Here is a 23,968-nt window from a genome sequence, read left to right as displayed (position 1 = left end):
GACTTTTGTGTAGACAAGATACAAATTTAGTGCTACCTAAGACAGGATACATTACAGAAGCACTGCCCTGCCTTTACTTTTAAACTCAGCAATTTATTCATCCCATTCTTGGAGGAATGTAGGCTCGTCTTTAGCAGGCACTTCTGAAATAATGGTTGATTGTCAATGCAGACTACTTGGTCAAAAAGAAACAGCCAAAAAAAAAAAAGTGTTCAAAGAGAAAGTGTAGATGGGATTTTGGCCAAATTAGATCTGGTTTCAGCTACTTTCAAACTTGGACTTGCTTATTCCTCCTGCTCTGGTCCTTCATATTCTTTAACTCATCCTTCACTTAGTATGCTCCAGCCACAGGGACCTTCCTCAATTCCTCAAATACACCCAGTTCTTTCTTCAGGGTGTCCTCTCATTCTCTGGCTTCTTCTAGAATGTGCTTCCCTCTACAATGCATTTGGCTATCACCTGTCTTTTCGTTCAAGTCTCAACTTGGATGCCATTTCTTCACAGGGGCCCTCCATTGACCTCCCCCAATCTCAATCAGCCTCTTCTTTCATATCACTTGCTGCTATTTGTAGTACATTCTTGGTGGTGTTTATTAGTCTAATGCCCGGCTCCCCACATAGGGGAAAGAGTTCTATGAGGGCAAAGGCCATGTCAGCTTGGTTTAACCAATGCTCAGCCCATAGCCTGCATCGAAAAATGTTTTTAAATGAATGAATAAATGACATTGGTTACTTTACTTAACGTTTACGCCCATATCTATACAATGATGGTATTAATTTGAACTTTTTAAAGTTATCATTAGAATGAAATAAGAGGACATATCTAAAGAGCCCAGTATAAGATAAGAGCCAACTAGGACAATAATTGGTGCTCCATAAATATTATTCAAGACCTGGGAGCTCTTATCTTAATTCTTTGACTAAATTATTTATGTGACTTGGGGTAGATATTCTGCCTCTCTGTGCCTCCTCGCTTTCTTTTATTATTAGGCCACACCATATGAAAACACTCAAAAAGCAGCAGTTTCATCATTTTTCATTTGTACAGGTGCCTTTTATACAGGGAAGTAAAATATAATTCAGCAGTTTCAGACATATCACAACATAGTGTGCAAGCAAGATAAAGAGAGGGAATTCTATCCCATTTAGTGAATAGTGATATTGATAAGGAGTAGAAAGATAATGCCCCAAATTATATTACAGCTTAGGGGGAAAGTCAAGCTCTAATGCAGTATTAGACCTCCAAATTCTCTTTTACCCCTGACTTGGCTCCTCTCATTTTTGCTTTTCGTGTTTCGGAAAATATCTGTGACTCTCTCCTTGCCACTGATTCCTGATAAGACTTTCGTGAGTTCAACTTTACCCACTCAGCCTCGGGATGCGTTATTGAAGGGAGGTGAACTTTTTATCACCTGTGGTTACAAACAGCTGTTATTTCAGCCCCAGTCAGGAATAATCTATACACACATTCCTGGAATTGAACACAGCTACTGATGGGTTGATAATCCAATGGACTGATGAATCTAAACGCATTTTCATTCATGGTGGATGGAGCTAAATAAAGAAGGATAAAATGTGCATTGAACTGTATCATGAATTTCTCAAACTTCTTCCTTTGGTTTCTTAGAAACTGCGGAGCAGCACGTAGTGGCCTGTCAAACCTGGGGAGCTGGCAGTGCGACTGAGCTAGTCCCGGGGATCTTCACAGAAAAGGCAGTCGGGGTCTTGGTCGGCTAGAGGTTCCATCTGAATGGTGAGTGAGTGCACAGGAAAGCTACTGCTGAGGGCTTTCGCAATTTCTCTCCGAACCACCTGGCTGTCCCGGCTGGCTGCTGTTGATAAAGAACCACAGTGAGATTGGCACTGATTGTACACACAGGGGCGACGTCTCATCTGCAGCTTTTGTCTTTGACCTGGTGGGGTGGGGCACAGGCAGTGCACTCAGAAGGAGCCGTGATGGCTCTGACCATCAGCTACATTCACACAGACAAGACAGGGGACATCCTAGTGCTGCAAAGCACCCCGTCACTATGGGAACTCTTCTCGCCCACAGCCTCTCTGGAGTCTGGCGCTCCTAGGAGCTGAGTATGAAAGTGGAGACAAGCCATGAAAAAGCCAAGTCAAAACTATTATTTCTTATACAGCCCTGCTCACCAGTTGCTTGGGTTCTCTGGGTTGCCACCCTTATAGCTAATCAGAATTTATATCAAAGATAGTGACAAGAGCCAGGAAGCATTTAGAGCAGCAAACCGCACTGCCATCTTTTCTCTTGTCCCAAAAGGTATCAGGAGGCTGTAAAGTTCCCGCCATAGTCACCTGATTGTTTACTAGATTCTTCCATTTGCAGTGAAATATTGGTGTAGTAGAGGCTGTAAATTCCCTGCAGCCAGATCCATGCCTCTCAGCAAAGATGAGGATGTCTGAGAAAGCACAGTCCTCAAATGACTCTTCCTGTTCCCTGCATATGAGTAACTTCATGAGTTATTTCTTTAGCAGCCTAATGTGTCATCCTTAGCCTGAGCTGTCTCCCGAGGCAGTGCCCATTTTCTCAGCCCTAGGATGTATCACGAACAAAATCACCTTCTACTTGAAAAAGTAGTTTTTAGGATAAACCCCAAATCCTAAGAGTTATCTCACATGGTTACAGAATTTCTAACCATTCAGTAAAGGAACCACGATTAGTTCTGACTAGAATATCTTTTAACTTTTTAGAACCTTAAGGATGGGACCATCTTTCTGTCTTTGGTGATAGGCAAAGCATCTTACACACCAAAGATACTCAATGAAGATTTCTTCTTAAATTCTTCCTCTTAATTAACCGATAGGACATCAAGTCAAACAGAGGTTAAGGCCTTGAAGTTTGGGTGGCATTTTAGCCTTTTGTTCTACTCTCTAACCCTCTGCAGTCGGCCTCCAGGGTTGTCATAAGTATCACTCTTGCCATGACGACACTAGCAAGGGGGATGATTTTCAAAGGCCCTTGGTCACACAAAACACTTTACAGTTGTTTTGGCAGGGGCAACAGACACTAAGGGCTACTCTACCAAAAGGAGGGAAACTACGGACTTTACAGGACAAGGACTGAATTTCGTGCAGGGTGTTTACAAAACTCACTGACCTGCAGTAACGTGAGCTGAGAGAATCACCTGGTTCACTGTTAGCGACCAGACGTGCAAGCTGTGCACAGACACCACCCCATCCACTGCTAAAATGAGCTCTTTCACACCACTGTAACTCAGGTTCTTTGGCACACCTGCCAAGAGGACAGAGTGGGAGGCTGTTGTTATTTCACTAAATACAGCTCAGTGCAATGGCCAATCGAGGATGCAAAGTCCTTAGTAAAATATTAACTTGCCCTCTCCATTTATGGTTTCTTATTTCAGATGTTTACAAAGCAGATTCACTTGACTATTTCAGAGGTTTTACCATCAGTCACAGGTTCACAAAGAATATTTGCAGATTTTACTAGGCAATCATCAACAACAGTCATCACCCTTCATTTTCAGAGTGTATGGTTTACCCAGTTATCTTTGAAATTATCTGGAAAGCAAAAGGAAATCACATGGGATTTGGTATCAAATTATCCCGGGTTGGCATTCTGACTACAACTATTGTGAATTTACCCAACTCTTGGAACTTGTCTAATCCTTAGAACATTTGTAGTAAAATAAGGATGATAAGAACAATATGTAGTTAACAGAGTCCTTTGGGGACTCTGAAAATATCTCAGAAAATATCTGTCCTTTGTAAACTCTACTGCTATACAAATGTTAGTTATCCAGCAGGTCATTTAGTGAACGGTGTTAATAGGGGATCCTAATGTTTTAATACCATCTCATTATTCAGTCATTAGAATTTCTATTATTTTAGGTATCTTAGGGTTTAATATTTGGGCCACAGAATGCAGTAGTTTGACTTTCATCGTTGTTTCTAAAGGAACAGTGTGGGACACACAGGAAGGTGGGAAGTCTGGCAGCCAATCAGCTATTCTTTGGGGCTGAAGGAACTGGGGTGTCTCTAGCCTTGAGATGAGAAGGCTAAGGGCAGTAGGATCACTGCTTTCAAACATTGCAAGGATTGTCACATAGAAGATGACAGGATATGAAAGTGTAAGGGCCTGAGTCAATGGTTGGTTAAAATCATAGAAGACATCAGTTTGATATAAGAATTAAAAAAAAAAAAATCAACTCAACTAGTACAACCGTGCTAAAGCCATTTGATGCAATAGGTAAATCCTTGTCAACTAAAGGTGATCCAAAGAGGATGCTGTAGAAGAGATTTCTAAGGATAAACACTTTTTAGCTTCCACTTCAATAGTATACATACATCACAAACACCTGGTGTGTTTGTTAAAAATAAATATGCCTTGGCTCCATTAAAATGCTCCTGAAGAAAATGTCTATGGATGAGGCTCTGAAATCTATATGCTTTCATAGTGGATCTTGACCTTGGATGCACATTAGTGTCACCGGGGATTTTAGAAATCCTGATGATTTCTAAAATGATCAGGAAATTTAGAAATTTCTAAAATGAATTGTTGGGTTACACCCAAGACCAATTAAGTCAGATTCTCTGGGGATAAGACCCAGCATCAGTATTTTCTTAGCTCATTTGGTGATTCTAACTGGGTCAAGGTAGAGGACCATTACACTAATATTTACCAGCTACTGGGCAGCTCTACCCTGCAGTGGTTCTCAAGCTTGGCTGCATGTTGAAAAACATCAAAGCCAGCCCCTATTAAATCAAAATCTCTGGGTCTAGGGCCTGGGTATAAGTATTTTTTAAAAGCTTCCCGGATGACTGTAATGAGCAGCTAGTAGAGAACCACTTACTTAAAAGGAATAGGGAATCCTTAACTCTCCTTTTTCAGGATTTAAGAACCTTGCTCATGGGGATTTCCTCCTTGAGGCTAACTTAAAATTCACTACAGTTTGAGTTGAGTTTAGTCCCACTTCATATTTCATAGAACTGGTCAACATGGCTTTTTACTCTATGAGCTGCACAAAGCTCAGGGTACTAGAAACAAAGAAGTTCTTGTCTCAGATTAGCCATAGAATGTGCATGGAGTCATGGGTGAAAACGTTACATCATAATAATAATAACACCTTTATTGAGAAGCTACATGTCAAGGTTTGTATTGAGCACTTTATTTATAGTGATTATTTTATTTAATAGTTATAAGAACTTTAAGAGCTAGTTAATGAGTGTTACAACTCCTGTTTGACTGGAGAAGAAAGTGGGAGTCAGAGAGGTTAAGAAGACTTGCTAAGACCACATAGGTAAGTGGGATGTCAGATTCTAAGGTATGTGCTCTGGGTGTGGAGTGTCATGCAAATGCTAGACTCCATGTACTGTAACCCAAGGTTGACTATTATGCCCAATGTGTCATCTCTGGAGAGTTTCCTTTGACCCTTTGAAGACCTGCTGTCATTCATCTAGGACCCTTGAGATGAAGCCATGATCCCACTACCTCTTTTTCTCTTGCCTCCTTTATCACTTGACTTTTATGGAGAATGCAAGTCCACTGTTACTTATTTTACTCTATGAAATAATATTGACAAGCAAAAGGATATGTTCCCATTGGCCTCAATGTTTCATCACACCTTAGAAAACTTTTTCTTTCTGGGGGAGAGCCTGCAAAAATATTAATGCATCCAGGAAAATACCCAGATTCGTTTTCAAAAAAATAATCACCCAGGCTAATAAGTATATGAAAAACCACTCAGTATTCTTCATAATTCAAGACTTGTGTATGGAATCAATAAGATAATATTCACCTATCAGATTAGAAGAGAATCAGCAGTTTGACAATACCCAGTGATGGTGAGGATGTGAGGAAATAAGCACTCTCATATGCTGTCAGTAAAAAAGAAATTGATATGGTATCTTTGGTAGAAAGGGCAATATCTATCAAATTTTAAAATGCACATAACTTCTGAAACAGCAGTATACTTCTAGGAATTATTCCACAGATATACAAGTGCTAAAAATGTAATTGCAGCATTATTTGTAATGTCTGTCAATAAGCAGGTATTGTGATACATGCTTACAGTAGAATAGAATACTTTGTACCCATGAAAAAGAATGAGGTGTATCTATGTATGTACTAATATGGAAAGATCTCCAGTTGAAAAAAGCAAGGTACAGAACAAAATATGTATGTAATCCCAGTTTGTATAAAAAAGACATACACACATGCACTATATATATATACACACATATACACACATGTATATATGTATATTACATGTACATATATGTGTAAATGCATAGATATTTTTGGAAAGATATATGTCAACTTATTAGTAGGTGTTACTCCTGAATAATGGGACTGAGAATTCAAAGGTGGAAAAATGGAGAGACTTTTTCTTATCATTTTATACCTTTCCATCTTTTTTTTTAAATTTTACCAAGTACAAGTATTATTTTATGCTAACCTAATTTGAAAACCTAATTTAAAAATTAAGCATCTTCCAGATAGGAGTTACCTGCCAGTTTCAATAATTAGGTACATTTTTGCTTAAATAAAAAAAAGATAATCATGAGAGAAGGGCTGTACTGAGAGATAAAGTGGAATATGGTCATCTCACAGTGTACACACATTTGTCTTTTCTCCACCTTCAAGTCAGTAAGTTCCATAACAGCAGTGACAGCTGCAGCGCAGCACTTGGCCCTCAGAAAAGGAAATGGATGCATCTGTGACTTGACAAACCAAATATTGTCCCCTTCTGAGCGAGGACATTCACTTGTTACTCTGTGATGTTTGACTCCGTTTTCTGTTTCACTGTGGTCAATCAACATTATCACCTACCAACGATTATCATGCCCTCTGAGAACAAAACCTTTAAACGTGTACTGGGCAGTGAATGCTAAGCTAGGGAAGGGTGACCTGTCGTGAAGGCAGCTGTACTCTTGAGACTGTGTCTACCTTCGGTCAAAATGTGCTGGACAGGAAAGAGAAGCTCAGCCGACGTATGGCTATTTTTGATCATCTGAATGTTTGATAAGATGCAAACCTCTGCTTGTGATTGAATTTTCTAAGTGCCGCTCCCAGTGCCCTCATGGAAGAACCCTTTCAGGGGTATGAAGAGACTAGTCCAGTGGTTCTCAAAGTATGGGCCCCCGCCCAGCCGTGGCAACGTCTTGTTAAAATTCAGATTCTCAGGTCTCACCCCAGGCCTGCTGTCTCAGGAACTGTTGGGTGGGCCCAGCAGTCTGTGTTTTAACAGACCCTCCAAGTGGTTCTGATGCCACTGTCTGAGAACTGCTGGCCTAGTCTAATGAGCATTTTAGGCAAGTCTTTCATAGTAGCTATAATGCTGCCTGAGGGATAGATTTATTTAATATTTCTTAGGTATTTGCCACATATTTAGGGATAAATTTATATTTTTGCTGTATCTCCCTCACTGAATCACTCATTCTAGTGTTTGTAAGTATTGTTTTTATACTATGCCATATCATTTAACAGTTGCTGAAGAAAACAGAAGCCAATCCTTTTTATTTATGTATTCCCATTTGAATAAAAATCATAATTTTTTTCACAAAAATTTCTTGTAAGTTTACATTTTCCCTATAATGCAAACTTACAGTGAGCATGCCTTGAGGCCATTCCCTTTTGTGATTATAAGGAAGAGAAAACACAGATGCTGGGAATAATAGGGAAATCATTCCTACCTTCCATGAGTAAGATGGAGAAGTCCTTTAAGATAGTGATGGTGCTGGCCAGAACCAGGATGGAAAAGACAAATGTGCAGATCGGGTCAGCCATTTTATAGTCTGGCTAGAAAATATGGGGATTTCAGTTAATTGAATCCAGGCCTCCCATGCAGAAAGTCTGATTGATAAAATAAGTAAACCTTCACGCTTCCTTCCCTCCCTGTCACCCATTCACCCTCCTGACGCCGAACATCCAACTCAGAGGCAAGACTTCCTGAAGACTCAGTCCTTCTTCTAAGCTTTCAACTCTCAGTGACTCAAGAAAGGGAGACCATAGGACATGCTCTCCCCACAATTTAAGAAGTAAAAAGAGAGATATCCTTGAGTGCTCTCTCAAAAGGCCTGATTTAACTTCTCTCAAATTAATAGAAGTACAGAGAATGTGATGAAAATATGCACACATTTGTACAACATTCAATGACTTTTCAGCCTTAATTATGATGAAAAGAAAGGATATCATTTGTTCAGAGGTTGCATGTAACCAAGGTATAGCCAGAGCTTGGTCTTGGCAGACTGGGTTAGTTTACTTCTTTCCTTCTTAAATATGACACATACTCAAGGCAGGCATCTTTGATACAGTCCAAAGAATATGTACTGAGGCCTCATTTTCGTGCTGTCTCACCACTGGAGCCCTTGGCCTCAGGGTGAAACACCTGCTCTTCTGCCCTTGATGAAGTTTTGTGCCACAGAAAAATTTGTGCCTCATTACTTCTAAGAAACCCGGGAAGAGTAACCTTGGTAAGAGTACTCTCAAACTTCACTCACCCTACAATTTTGAAGGATTTTGTCTTAAACTTAAAAGCTTTTAGTGAGGATTTGCTCAATTGAATTCAGAAATGTCTTTGTAATTTTTATTTACATGTTTTCATTTTCCAGTAAAAATAATAGAGTCCTTGCTAACTGGGCAGTCGTGATGCGAAGAGACAGAGCTATACGCTCCTCTCCTCCATTACCCCCCTACCTCCACGCTCACCCAACTCTGTTGGTTCTTGGTATTACCAAATAGAGATCTGTAGTGAATATTTGTTTGGGGTCAGAGGCCCACTCAGGATCTATTCCAAGTTTCAACTGACACCCTGACTTTTTGGAAATAAGTTACCTGTCTCCCATGGTGGGAGAGTCAATCAGGTGCTCTACTGTCCCCAGCCAAACAGCAGATACAAGACCCAACCTATGTCAATTGGGCTCCATTTCCCAGAAATATGAATCTTCAGCAGAGTGACAAGAACAGGAAAAAAATTAGTTGAGTCACATTCATTTCAGCATGGTGCCTAGGACAGAAGTTGGATAGTTTCTGAAATCTAGATACCAAAAGTTGCTCTTTATTCTACCTTGATTTCTGTAGAGGAGTACATCCAATAAATTTCAGCCAATGAGTCTACTTTTTGCTTAAGTGAGCTACAGATCTTTCCTGTTGCTTACAACCCAAGAACCCTAAGTTATTCATGGTTCCATTGCAATCCATCTTAACCGCAGAACAGAAGGAACTACTTTCTTGAAAGACTGGCAGCCCTACAGTTAAAGACATAGCTCTTAGGAGTTTGGAAAGTCTAAGGTTTCAAGCTTTGAAAGTTTCTTTGTTTAAACCTTGTAAAGTAGTTTGTGTAGGCAAACCGGCTGTCCACCCTCATTTAAGTTAATAATGGAGGGTCAGCTTCTGTACCACCTAATCTATAAAATCACTAAGACAGTGAGTAAACTCAAACATACTCACCTTAAAGTAGATAATAAGTGCACTGATTAACACACTGATGCTCTGAAATAGATCTCCAAGGGCATGTACAGAAGCGGCTCTGACACTGGCATTAGCTTGCACTTCTTTGTGATTGTGGCCAGGGTGTCTCTGGTGCAAAATCACACTTAGTCTGGAAGAAAAAACAATGTCCTTGGCCCACGAGATTAACCCTTAAAAATCTATGCAGCATAATGGGGGAGTTGACAACAGCATGTATTACCCAAAATGGCAAAGAGTTGAAACATTAATGCTTTATAGTGGACTATTTTGAACTAATTTTGAACACAAGGGTATCATGGAATTTAAAAAATTTCACACACGGATAGACAATGAAGATTCACCTCAGTTTTCTTTTCCATCTAATTAATGTTACTCTGTTTCATTTTAAAACTGGAAACCATCACCTCTTAGGTAAATGCCAAGTATTTGACAATGAGGAGGGGAAATATCATTTATTGAGGGTCTACTGAATGTCAGGCACTGAGCTAGGCTTAAAGCTGAGCTTTGGTGGGAGCTTAATTAAATGTGCTGGTTTCAAATGCAAAAAAAGCAGCAGAAAACAATAAAACAAAATAAGTAGTGAATTTCATCAAAGTTGGATTTTTTAATCTTTCATTTTACTTAATTTTGTTCATTTCCATGAGAATTGGAAATTTGAATAATTCCCTAATGGCCAATGATGAGAGTACTGTGCTTATGTATATGTAGCTATTTATCAAGAGACTGAAATATATTAATGTATTATAATGTATATAAATGTTATATGTATATATAACATATTGCAAAATTTAACAGCTCCAATCCAAGTCAAAGAGACTAATAGTGGGCCCTATAAATTATGTACCTGATTCTATTTACCCACGACTTTAGGAGTAATATCTCTCATGTTTTGCCTAGAAACGCTGTCTGTACATTTTGGAACAAAGGTTTAAAAAAATAATTTTTTAGTACCATGTATCCCAGTCTATTTGCAGGTAAAGTGTCTGTTAAATCTCAGGCCATCATCACAAAGCGGAGAGACTGCTATCCACCAAGATGTGAACATTACATAATTTACAGTTTTTAGATTGTCAGTGTTTGGGCAAAAATTCACCCTCAATTAGGAGTTACCATTTGAAGCTCTTCAGACAACCTAACATGCCTGGCAGTTAATAGACTTTCTTTCTAGGTCTGCCATGTATGCTCATCACATTGTTATTCATTCTTTTCCTCATTTTATATTAAAAAAAAAAACTTACTTAGGGATTCTTATATGCCAGGCACTATTAAATGCTTGGGGCATAAAGGTGAAAATAGACGTAGTCCCTCCCCCATTGTAGCTTTAAGTATGATGGAGATGGCAGAGATTTTAGAAAGACACACATAAATGGAAAATTCTAATTATACTAAGTCTATTAAGAACTGGTGCTACAGATAGTACAACGGGGGACTCTGATTTAGTTAGACAGACAAGGCAATTGAGTTGGATTTGAAAGGATATACTAGAGTTAAATAGGCTAGGAAATGTTGCAGGCAGAGAAAAACTTGGCCTTAAGGCGCTGTCAATAATCTTCATCCGAGAATCCCTTAGCAACTTCTGTTAGAACTTTCTGCCTTGATTTTGGGCTCCCAAGGAATAGATTTATTCCCGAATTATGGTTCTGATATCTCTGTGGTCGGACAATACAGCATCTAGCAGCACTTGAAACCTGTAATCCCAGTTCTGGGAGTAAACATTTAAGTCACTCAGTATCCTTATCCATAAATAACTGCCTGCTTGCACAGGGAAGTCAATGCTTTTCAATTCCCTGGTCTTTGTAAGTATGAAAAGCACATGCAATATTAGGGTCGAAGTTCGAAAGCAGTTGCAGTAAAAAGAAAATTTGGATGGTGTATCTATTTAGAAAGTCACACTCGATCATCAAGGTGCCAGATTTATGTGGTAGTTAGCTGGGTGCATTCTTCATGTTTATGCAGCATACACACTACCTATGTGACATATGACTCGGGAAATTATTAACATTTTTATTGTTCCTGCTGCCCTGGGGACATATTGTTCTTCTTATGCGAAGATGATGATATTGACTCCCAGTCAGCAGGACATGTGGTCTGGCTTATTTGTCTCCTAGTAGTGATAGATTTGCATTGATCTTCCCATACTTTTTCTCCCAGTGCCAATATGAAACACATTTTCAAGTTAACTGGGTAGAAATAGTGATCTAGTCAGTGACAGCAGATCAGATACCACTCTTCTAATTGTTTAGCTTAGAGATTTTGAGCAATGGGTCCCAAACTAAGGGATGAGGAACTGAGGCAGGTACAAGCTAAGGACATGAAAGTGCCTGGAGGAACTTATTCAAAGTACACACGCTCAGACTACCCTCTAATTCCAGGGATTCCTTTGTGCCCACTCTCAAAAAACAAAAACAAAAAAACGCTGTTTAAAATGCCATTCTTCGTCACTATCTTCTTCACTTTCATTCGTGAACCTACCTCATTGAATGTATCATGTTACATTGCAACATAGACAGACAGGTGATACATAGATGGTTTTCTATTGCTGCTGTAACAAATTACCACAAAGCCTTTGTGGCTTAGAACAACATAAGTTTATTATCTTATAGTTCTGGAAGTCAGAAGTCTAAAATGAGTGTGCAGGACTGCATTCCTTCTGGAGACTCTAGGGGAGAATTCATATTCTTACCTTTTCCAGCTTCTAGAGGTCACTTACATTCCCTAGCTCCAGGCCCGTTCCTCCATCTTCAAAGCTGGCAATGCAGCATCTTCTCTCCCCTCTGACCTCATGCTTCCCTCTTATAAGGACTTTTGTGGTTACATTGGGCCTATCTGGATAATTCAGGATAGTCTCCCCTTCACAAGATCCATCCTTAACCACATTTGCAAAGTTCCTCTTACCATGTAAGTTGACATATTCAGAGGTTCCAAGGATTAGAATGTGGAAATCTTTGAGGGGCCATTATTGTGTCTACCACAGATGATAGGTAGGTAGGTAGATGGATGGATGGATGGATGGATGGATGGATGGATGGATGGATGGATGGATGGATGGGTGGGTGGATGGATGGATGGATGGATAGATAGAGTTTTAAGTAACGTTGCCCAAAATCAGACTATCAAATAGGAAAGATCAAATCAACCAAAAAGGATCAAAGCCCTGGCTTCAACTCCGCATTGTCATGAGCAATCAAATAGTTCATTTGGGAAGACCAGACCAGTATGGCAATGATCACATGTCCAGCAGGGCATGATCTCATTTCCTCTAAGAATGATTTAAGACTGCTTGGACGAGAGAATGGACCAAGAGATGGAAAGTAAAGAGAGGGTTTAGCTAGCACAGCTTAAGAGTTTTCATGCAGTCATAATGATGCAAAGATAAGATAGACTGCTTTTGAGAGAAATAAATTCCCTATTATTCTGTTAAAATATATGAAACTAATGACCACTTTATGGGGATATTACAAAAGAGAATTCAAAAGTAGAAAGGGGACTGAAGTAAATAAAATTTATGATCTCTTCCAACCCAGGTCTCTGGGAACTCATAATGTGTTCATGTAACAAAAAGAATAGGAGTAAGTCACATCCCACATGGAACCATCAATTTGTGTGAGAGAGTAGAACGGCTAGAAGCTCAATTCTGGGTTTGGTGGGTCTATTTTCAAATCCTGCTCTGCACTGTCTCATTGGCAGTTTATTTAACCTCACTGAGCTTCAGTTTCCTAATCTGTATGGTATGAGTGTTGTGAACATTGAGCTTGATAATGTAAATAGATCAAAAGATCTCAGTGCAGTCTCTGACACATAGGAAGCATTCAAAATGGTAGCTATTAGAAGCCAATATTAAAACACACTGTAACTTAAACTAGCACAACCAGCCCTATTTTCAGTCTTAGAGCCATTTGAACACTCTGTCAGGTCTCTACCATCCTCACAAGTGGTGGAATTAAAAACAAACAATAACAACAACAACAAACCCACAAATCTATGTCCAGACAAGCTTCATGGGCAGTATGTGGGGTGACTTACATAATGTTCACTGCCACCGCACAGCTCGAAACAATGATCATCACGGTCGCCTGGATCTGGTAATTGGAGTACAGCAGGCGTTCACACGCTAGGTACACCAACACACCAGTCACCGCCCAGACACATAGGATGGACAGCAGGGCACCAAGGATCTCTAGGGATTCAAGCACACAGACACGCATAAACAAAGAATTTGTGAATCACCTTAACCTCCCCAAGAGTCATAAGATATTAATGCTCCATCCCCCCCCCCCCAAAAAAAGAGAGGCTTCACACTAGCTCACTCGGTGATTCACAAAGCAAAAGTGTGGATGGATTTTAGCACTAAGATGAGACACTTTAATGTTGTATTCATAAAACACCAGTGTCTGAGTTCATTATGCTCCATATTACTAAGTAATTTTCAGCAAATTTTTAAAGCATATTAATGGCTGCCTGCCCTTGCTGTTTTCCTGAGGGATTTTAATTTAAACAGGTGCTAAAATGATTGAAACTTATTAGGAGATGAAATAACGGGACACAAAGAGTAAAATGTGTTTAGAAACTCTTAATTTTGCCATAAAACATTTACAACTTGCCAGCACTGTAAAATAGTAAAAAGGGAAGCCTTCAGAGACTTAATGAAAATGAGTTTCATATGCCAACCCAACATATTATAAACACAGAGGCAAACTCCAAGGTATATCAACGCTCTAACTGCATTTTACAAGCAAGAGTAAGGAAAAGAAGTGTCAGAATGGAGACATTTACATGAACATTTAAAGATAAGATACCGTTCAAGCTTCCCACTAAGTGAAGTATGTTTGCTCACTTAGAAGTTCCTTACACCTCACCTTGATCTTTCACTCAACCTTGTAAATAGGTTCTAAAAGCCTACAAGGCTCTAGAAACATTCTGTGAGTCAGTAGTCAGGCACATTTCATAATTCTGACCTTCCCCCTTTTAAAGCAGAGCAATGTAACATATTATTTCCCAGACTTCAGTCATTTACATACACTTTCATGATTTTTATCATATTCACATGCCCCCTGTCTCATTGGCCACTTAACACTCTTTTTTTTTTTTTTTATTGAGGTGTGGTTGATGTACAATGTTATGTAAATTTCAGGTGTATGAGATAGTGATTCAAAATTTTTAAAGGCTATATTCCATTTATAGTTATTATAAAATATTGGCTAGATTCCCTGTGTTGTACAATATATCCTTGTAGCTTATTTATTTTATATATAATAGCTTGTAGCTCTTAATCCCCTACCCCTATCATGCCCCTCCCCGCTTCCCTCTCCCCACTGGTAACCACTAGTTTGTTCTCTAAATCTGTGAGTCTGCTTCTGTTTTGTTATATTTACTAGTTTGTTGTATTTTTTATATTCCACATATCAGTGATATCACATAGTATTTGTCTTTCTCTGTCTGACTTATTTCACTTAGCATAATGCCTTCCAAGTCCATCCATGTTGTTGCAAATGGCAAAATTTCATTCTTGTTATGGCCAAGTAGGATTCCACTGTATGTGTATGTATACGTATGTATATATGTGTATATATATACTACATCTTTATCCCCTCATCTGTTGGTGGGCAGTTAGGTTACTTCCATATCTTGGAAATTGTAAATAATGTTGCTGTGAACATTGGGGTGCATGTATTAGCATTATCTTTACATAAACTCACTTTTTGTACTTAGCTTCTTCCTAAACAATGTTAACCATGAATTTACATGTTTGATGTGCTAGTTGATTTTCACCTATATGTCTATGGAGGTGCTGCCTAATATGGTAGCCATCAATCACATGTGGCTATTTAAATTTAAAATAAGTATAATTAAAAATCCAGTTCTTCAGTAGAACTAGCCACATCTAAAGTGCTCCATGACCACATTGTATTATCTATTATACAACATTTCCCTTGAAGCAGAAAGCCCTATTGAACAGCCCTGGTCTTCTACAGTGTCAATGCTCATGGACTTCCATCACCAGGATGAGAAAGTTCAAGCAGCAATCTAAATTCTGAGTCTTCCCTGTGTTTACAAAGCAGCTTTGACCAATGGTATGAGAAAGGGTAAAATACATGTAAAAATTTATGCAGATAAATGATAGGTGCTCAGCCAAAGGTACATGTTTTCCAAGTGTAGCCCTATTCAGGGACTGAAAAGCATCTTAAATCACATTGTCACCAAGTCTTTTTATTGATGTTTATTGCCTCACCCCTCCCTTTCTCTCTCTCTCTCTCAGTGTTAAAGGAAAGGCAATCCAAAACACCTGTGTTGATAAGTTGTTTGACATGAAATTAGAACCTCCTATCATTCTAAACTTGAAAAACCACAATCCACAATTGTCAGCCTATAAGCTGTGGTCTCTGTCTATTGGCACCTTTCGGTGAAGGCTGGCCGTGTTAGCATGTTGCCCAAAGCTCTGCCCTCAGATCTCCTCCACGTTGATTTTCTCAACTGGTGTGAAAATACAGAATTGTAACTCTTTGTACACATGATTTGTACATTCAGCCAGTAGCTCCTCCAGCTGATATAAGGAATAATACAGAGGAGGAGAAGTGGAGTGACAGTATGTGTTGGAGAGAGGGGTGGATTGTAAAAATGAGCCAAAGTAAAAGCTTCCCAGGTAGTAAACCCTCATCATACCTGGGCCCATTCCTAGACAAGAGCAAGCCATAACTCGTCAAAGAACCAGATCTAAGAAAGAGGAAAAATAAACTTTCATTTCCTCTTCCTCCTCTTCCTTCTCCTTTTCTTGTTGTTGTTGATGGCTGATTGAACAAGATATCCAGCTGAGCCATTCACTGAACGGCTAAATGCTGTGTGAGCAGGAAAGTCCATATTCTATTCCCAACCCCCCATAAGAAGTTCTTCAATCTCTCCAACTCTCTTGGGCTCTCTGTGCTTTAATTTGCAAAATGGTGGAAGCTTCACCCCACCCTCTCTCCCAGATGCCGAGTCATTTAATGAATAATATCATGGCTGTTACCACACACTGAGATTCTTGGACTGGGGTGGTTGCTAAAGTGAGGTATGTGTTCCTGTTGTCCCATTGGAGTAGAGGTAGCGCCATTAATCTGGCTCTTAGCGGAATTAGCGTTGAGAACACACATTACCACGTACACATCTATTTCACTCTGTGAACCAGAGATGTGCCTCCAAGGGATTTTCAAACAAGGCTTTGCACTGTCCCTTCCATTTTTATCCTCGGTTTAACTCTGCAGCGTTACTCTGTGTCAGTGCTCAGTTGATGAACTGTACCTGCTCGGTGCCATCCAAATGTTAGCCGCTTGGAGGGGGGTTTCGATGACAACCACAAGGAGAAGAGACTGAGCAGGAAACTGGTCAGGTCAGTTAAGAGATGGGCAGCGTCTGTGATGACAGCAAGACTCCCAGCAATGTGTCCACCTCGGGGATGCAGAATAGGATATGGGGTTAGGGCCCCAGAGTGCAACTAGATCATATACATACTAACCGCAGCTGGTGAAAATGCCACAGACTCACAGAACTGAAGACGAGGAAGGGTCTTAACTTTGATTTAATCCACCTCTTTTTCCCAATTTGACAAGTAGAGAAACCACGATCCAGAGAGTGGGTAGGATTTGAACATGTAGAAGTGAATTACACAAGAGAGGCCATTCCTGGGAGAGCTAAGGTACAGAGATAAGAGAATGTGGGGAACATTTGAAGAACATCCCGGTTAGACTGGGGCATGAGGATGCAAAAGAAATATAAAAAGAGGAGGCTGGAGAGGTGCAGGCCAGATTGAAAGGGTCTCCAGACTGAGGACCTGGACTTTGGTCTGTAAACCAAATGACACAATCTGGCCCACCGATGTGCTGTTATTTGACTTGTAATTTTACCATAGTCTTTTACCGCTTCCTTCTGTTCCACTAATTTATGTTATCCACCTGGTTTTGAGATCGCTGTTATGAATAGTGGGGAGGAGTAAGAAGAAAGGGCAGGTACCTTCCAATGAGATTCTGTTTTTTTAATTTCTATTTTATATTGGAGTAGAGTTGATTTACAATGTTGTGTTAGCTTCAGGTGTACAGCTAAGTGATTTAGTTGTACATATACATATATCTGTTCTTTTTCAGATTCCTTTTCCATATAGGTTATTGCAGAACACTGAGTAGCATTCCCTGTGTTATACAGTAGGCCCTGGTTAATTATCTATTTTATATATAGTAGTGTGTATATGTTATATATAGTAGGTTGTATATGTTATATATAGTAGTGTGTATATGTTAACCCCATACTCCTAATTTATCCCACCCCCTTTCCCTTTGGTAACCATAAATTTATTTTCTATGTCTGTGAGTCTGTTTCTGTTTAGTAAATACGTTCATTTGTATCATTTTTTTAGATTCCACAGATAAGCGATATCATATGATATTTGTCTTTCTCTGTCTGACTTACTTCACTTAGTATGATAATCTTGAATGCATCAACAGTCCAATAAAGCACAGAAAGAGAACCCAAGCCATGGGACACCTGCCTTGTTTTTCTCTCCATTTGGTGTGTTCCCTGTACTTCTGTCTAGTTCTTCTTTGTGAAAAGACCTCCAACCTCTAAAATAGAAGTCAAAAGGACAAGCTTGTCTTTTCCTTCTCGAACAGGGCTTGTTGTTTGAGTGCAATAACCTTTATTGTTCTTACTACAATCTCCCAGCAAAGAGCTTCCGCTGACTGATTAGTCCTCCCAGAAGCTGTTTATTGCCTTGTGTGCAACAAAGCGACGGAGACTGTCAGTCATCAGCCCCTCCATCATCAGACTCACCTTGTCTCAACGAATGATTTAAAAAAATTGCATATAAGGTTCATAATTGCAATAAGCCCCACAGATCACTGGCTCTAGCTATAGTTAATATCTGGTTTGTCAAAGTTTAATGGTCTGAAGCAAAGTGGTCTTCAAGCTTGTTACTGAGCTGTCAGGGCAAAAATCAGAATGATTCATTAGCCAAAAAGCAACATTTTGCTAACAAATCAGCTGTCCTTCCAATTATCCTCTAATGTTGCTCTGTCTGCCAAACTTGGGCCTGATAATAAAGCTGTGTTAATAATGCATTATTTCTTGCCCAGGGAATGACTACATGCAGATAAGCAGCATGCCGCAATCTTAGCAATGAATGATGGTGATGAATGATGGTATATGCTGGGCTAAAATTTTAGCTTAAGTCAAGGAAATGAAATCTTACAGGGGTTCTTCAACAGGCTTAGCTGAGTCAGGAGGTAACTGGGAAAGAAAAAGGGCTTGCTTTGGAAGAAGCATGTTTATATGGAGACCCGGGAACTGAGAACCATTCTGCAACCATCCAAGCTGCTTATAAGAACAATCCAAAAAACTGTGGGCAATCATGCTGAATCCTATGGAGTAAACTGTTTGCAAGTGGTAGTCTGTGACTGAATTTGCATTTGCTTCTGAAAGCATGGGGTATTATCGACAATTAATTCAATCATCCAGCCAGGATGTATTGAGACCTTACTGTGCACATCACAGGGATAGGGTACACAAAAATAAACAAAGTTAAACAAAGCACAGTTCCTCTCTTCAGTGATCCCATTGTCTAACACTCACTGTATAGAAAACAGGCATCATGGTCTAGGGGTCTAGGGGATCAGAAAGCCACTGTCACTGGGAGCCCTGAAGAACTTTCCACAGGAGGGAGGGGTAAGAATTAGCTAGAAAGGAAGAGTTTTTCAGAAAGAGATAAGAGCAAGAACAAAAACAGAGAGAAGTGAAAGAACAGGGCACCTTTGTGGAAAAGTAGGAGGTGTGGTGTGTTGGAGAAATAACGGGAAATGAGACTGGAAAGGTGGCTTGGGGACCCTTGTGTACGGTGTCACACGTAATGCTAAAGGATTTGAATGTTATCCTGTGGGACAAAGGGATCTTTTTGTGATTTTGAGGCAAGGTTGTGACATGTTCAGATCTGTATTTAAGCGGGAGATCTTTGCCAGCAATAGGGAGGATGACTTGGGCTGGGGGCGGGGGAGGGAGAAGCTGGAGGTTAAGACACAGCAGAACTAGCCAAAGGAAATTGAGATAAAGGCATGAAGTAAGGCAGTAACAGACATGTTCCTGGATTACATGGCAAAATGCAGAGAGTCATGCAGTTAGAACAAGATAGGAGAGGCACTAAGGACTGGAAACAGACTCTTCTAGGGTCTGTGGGATGAAGAGGACAGTAGGAAAGCAGGGGAGCCACTGGCCCTGGGTCTCATATTCACCCCAGCTTTGGAGAGTTGCTGTTAAGTACATGTGACGTTTTCTGTGGAGAACAGACATGCTAACAGGATTGGGAGAAGTAAATATTCATCTGACAATTGTAGTCTTGTGTCCCATTTCTAGACAACCCCAGTGTATGCTATTTATTCATATTTTTAAAATTCTTTGTTTTATGAATAGTATTATTACACTAGATATGATGTTATGTCAAAAACTCATGAAGTCATTATTTAACATGTATTTAAAACACACCACAGTTTGCATTGGCACGTTTTGACATTTCTTAAATTTTTAATACCAACAACCTCAAAACAATAAGTAGCCTAAGCCACTGAGATGCCCTGGCTCTAGTACAAAATAAGCACCCTTAGCAATAAAGCTTGTGCTTATCACATCACTCAGCTTTAGCTTTCTCTTACTACGAGAGAGGTTTTTTTTTTTACTCTGAGATACTTACCATCTTCCCCAGCCTGCTCCCAGATCTGTACGCCTTTCCAGCAAACCAATGCTTCCTCCATTCTTGCTTAACTCTAAATAGTCCTGCTTCAGGATGTCTTTTCCTGACTACTCTCATTTTCTTCCAGAAATGGCCATACTTGAGCTTGTTTTTGTGAGTTCTCGGTTTCTGTATGTCTGTCTTCTTAAAAAGGGATGCATGTTTACATATGTAGTGTAACTCCTCTTTATGGCCTTGCTACAATAGGAATTTTCACATTCAATCAGAAAGTATCCCAATTCAGTAGGTTCAAAGCCTTAGCCTCCTTCAATTCCCTCTTCCTATCTGCTCTGCACCCTGTGACCAGTTCTTTCTCTAAACACAGCTCTGTGACCTGGTTCTCCCCTGTTCTAAACGCCAGTTACTCCCCAAAGCCTACAGAATAAATCCAGCTTCCCCAGCCGGGCCTCACAGCCTCCTAGAACCCTCAGCCACCATTCTAGTTTCATTCCTCACTAACCATGTTTTACCCCACACCACTGCCTTAGGTTCTTTCAGTGGTAAGTCATAAATGCACAACTCAAACTAGCTTAAACAACAACAAAATGATCATTTATTGGCTCAAATAACTGAGAACAAATCTGGGTGGGGTTGGATCGGGCACAGCCTAATCGTAAGGGTCAAAAAATTTTTGTTGGGGCTCTGCTCTGTCTCCAACTATTGCTATTTCTTGTTCTGCTGAAGACAGGCTTCCTCCCCCTCAGCAAAAAAAAAGGTGGGCCTCTGGGTTTATATCATTTCAGCATAGTATTTTAAAGGAGAGAGAGAGAGCTTTTTTCCCAGTCTCCCTATATAAAGACCCAGAGACTCCGATTAATCCAGCTTGCTGTCTCACAGCCAGCCGTGCCTGTGAGCATGAGGGACTTGGGCCAGGAGGACCAGAGCTGCAGCCAGGACAGTAAGTATGAGAAAGCTTGCTGGGCAGGCAATGCCAGTCCACTGCAAACGGTGCCACCCAAATGTGGCTAACACATCAGAATCACTTGAATTTCCTTCTAAGAATACAGATTTCTTGTCCTATTGCTGACCTAAGAACTCAAAATCTTTCCAGGTAAGGCTGATATTTACTAACTCCTGGACCGCATTCAAGCCCCTCCATCTGAAAGGCCCTTCTCATCTCCCTCTTAGTCACCTCTCCATTCCTACTCATCCTTCAAGGCTTTGCTCAGATCCCATATCCTGCAAGAGGACCTCCCAGATTCCTAAAAGTCATCTGAGAATACTACTTGCTTTCTCTGACATGGTCAAAAATGGTTTTAGGAAGGAGGTGAGTTGTGGGTTGGGGTCTTGAATGATGGTCAGGGTTTTGATGGCTATGGAGAATGAGAGGGTTTTCCATGTAAATCAAAAGGCATAAGCAAAAGTTACAGAGACCTTAAGGTGCAATGATTATTTTGCATAGAATGAATAAATAGCTGAAACAGAAGAAGAGTCATATAGGGAAGTAGTAAAAGAAAAAGATTGATAGTCAGTTTGGCAGGCAAATGGTGGAATAACTTGAAAGCCAGAGTAAGAATTTTTCATTTTGTGCAGGATGCCAGCATTTTCCAGTATATTGATCTCTCTTCACTTGGTGCAGCTGAGTAGGGCCTACCACAGAGAGGGCCCCTGAACCAGCCTCTTTCTGCTACAAGAATACTTGTCAGTTTGCCCCTGTGCTCAGTAAAATTTCCTGTGCTTGACATGATGGGGAAAAAGTTGTGAAGGACTGAAATGGCAAAGGTGAGCCACTGAAGAATTTTGAAAACAGAATTAACACGATGAGAGCAATGTTTCAGGAAAATTAGCTCAACATCAATACAGCTCAAATTCCAAATGATTTTCTGTCAGTTTCCACTTAATTCCTTTACTGACAACATCACTTTTTTCTGACCCTAAAGCCAGATTTGAACTCATAGACTAATTATTAGGAATGAGAAGGAAAGGAGGAGATTGATTTGCTCACTCCAAGTGAATAGCTTCCCATTTCCCCTCTAAAAATTTTAGAAACAAATTGATAGGGCATACGGAAAGGTACAAGGAGAAAACTGAGTTTTGTGAATGGGAGGCCATCTCATTTCAGAATATTAATTAGATATCAGCTGGGGAGAATATGCGTCTATTCTCAGCATCCACGTGTTTTCCGGGAAAAGCAAGAGAAGAAAGTTGTGCAGAAAACAAGCCAGTTTATACATCCTGCTGAGCTGTGTTTGCATGGGGTTGCGCAAGTACTTTATTTGGAAGGCTATGAATGTCCAGAACATCAGCTTTTCAAATCATGTTTCAAATGGATTATGTTTTTTAGATTTTCCGTTTTGTTGATCTCTTATGTGAGCAGTTGAAAATTGTCCATAGTCTCGTGACTTTCAATAATAAAAAAGAATGCCCCTCTAGTATAGATATCAATGGATTTCCAGAGGGAGTTTTCCAGATTGGAGCTGCTAAAAGTAAATTCTTTGCAGCTCTATCAAGCTATTAAGTCATTCATTCAAAAGACTCACCCTGGCTCTAGAAATAGTGTGGTATCAATTTTTAAAAAAAAATTTAACTGGAAGGTTATTTACCAACTCTGGATTCATCTTGGACCGGATTGGGTCTAAGCTCTCTTCCAGTTTCCAAAAGCTATAAAAGTATACGTGTATAGGTCAGAAGACTCCATAACTTGAAGAAACTAATTCTAATTGCTTGCTATTATAGTGCTAAAAAAGAAAAAAAGCTTAACAGATTCTCCTCCACTATCAGATTATCATTAATTTAGCACTCTTTTGGGGTAATAAAGAGAAAATGAAGCCAAAATATTGGTAACAGAGTGTAACAAGTTATAGTGGTAAGAGTGGTAGTAGCCTATCGTGCTTATATAGGTAGCTTATAGTGTTCTTGTTAATTTTTTGGTAAAAAAATTATAAATAAGATACCACAGCATACCAAAATCTTTAGATTAAGTTTAAAGCTGTACATAGCTTTATTATTAATAAAAAGAAAGGATACAAATATATTAAATAAAGATATAACTTAAGATATTAAAATATGCAATAAGACTACAACTCTGAGAAAAGAAAGAGGAAATAAAAATATTTTTAAAGCCAAAATTATGAATTAGAAAACAGAAGGAAAATTAAAATAATAATATAGTCAATAAAAAATACATATATCAATAAAGTAAAGGAAAGTTTTATCAAGGAAAAGAAGTAAAAATATACAAACAATATTAAAATGAGAAAGGAGCTGGAATAAATAAGAGAATACCAATATAAGACTATCATGTTCCATTATATGATAATAAATTTGACAATTTCAGTGAGATGAATGACTTGGGAGATTTATAAATAACCAAAATTTACTCAAGAAGTAGAAATTTTGAGTATGTCCATGAATGAGGAAGAAGCTAAAATATATGAAAAAATTATCTCCAAGAATGTCTCTGAAGTCACACAATTTATCAGGGAGTTCTTAAAAAGAAAGAATAATTACAATGTCATATAAATTGTTTTAGTTTTTTTAGAGAGTTGGCCAAAAAGTTCGTTCTGGATTCTCCTTAACACCTTATGGAAAAACCCGAATGAACTTTTTGGCCAACCCAGTATATAAAAAGGAAATTATTAAAACTAAACTTTTCATTTTAATATGCATAACTCAGATTTCAAAAACTGAGAAAAATAGCTCCAAAACAGAAAACTATAGTTAAATTTCAATGATTAAAAAAATTACAATGATTTTTCAATGTAAAAATCCTAACAAAAATATTAGTGACTTAGATTGAGCAATGCCTTGAAAGAATGGTCCACCAAGGTCTAGTCA

General features: G+C 39.3%; 1 protein-coding gene across 1 annotated transcript in view; it reads right to left on the bottom strand.

Annotated features, from left to right (window-relative positions):
* Window positions 1-1,685: 1,685 nt before the first annotated feature.
* The window catches only part of SLC30A8 (solute carrier family 30 member 8), a 42,165-nt gene continuing 19,882 nt past the window's right edge, over window positions 1,686-23,968 (bottom strand). The window contains exons 5-10 of the mRNA XM_068525855.1: window positions 16,726-16,872; window positions 13,474-13,627; window positions 9,430-9,580; window positions 7,674-7,779; window positions 3,118-3,252; window positions 1,686-1,831 (exon numbers count right to left, since the gene is read on the bottom strand). Of these exons, the coding sequence (XP_068381956.1) occupies window positions 1,686-1,831; window positions 3,118-3,252; window positions 7,674-7,779; window positions 9,430-9,580; window positions 13,474-13,627; window positions 16,726-16,872 (839 nt within the window). The remainder of the gene's footprint in view (window positions 1,832-3,117; window positions 3,253-7,673; window positions 7,780-9,429; window positions 9,581-13,473; window positions 13,628-16,725; window positions 16,873-23,968) is intronic.

This window comes from Eschrichtius robustus, chromosome 17, assembly GCF_028021215.1.
Source record: "Eschrichtius robustus isolate mEscRob2 chromosome 17, mEscRob2.pri, whole genome shotgun sequence".
NCBI classification, from domain to species: domain Eukaryota; kingdom Metazoa; phylum Chordata; class Mammalia; order Artiodactyla; family Eschrichtiidae; genus Eschrichtius; species Eschrichtius robustus.
This window is presented reverse-complemented; position numbering and strand designations above follow the sequence as displayed.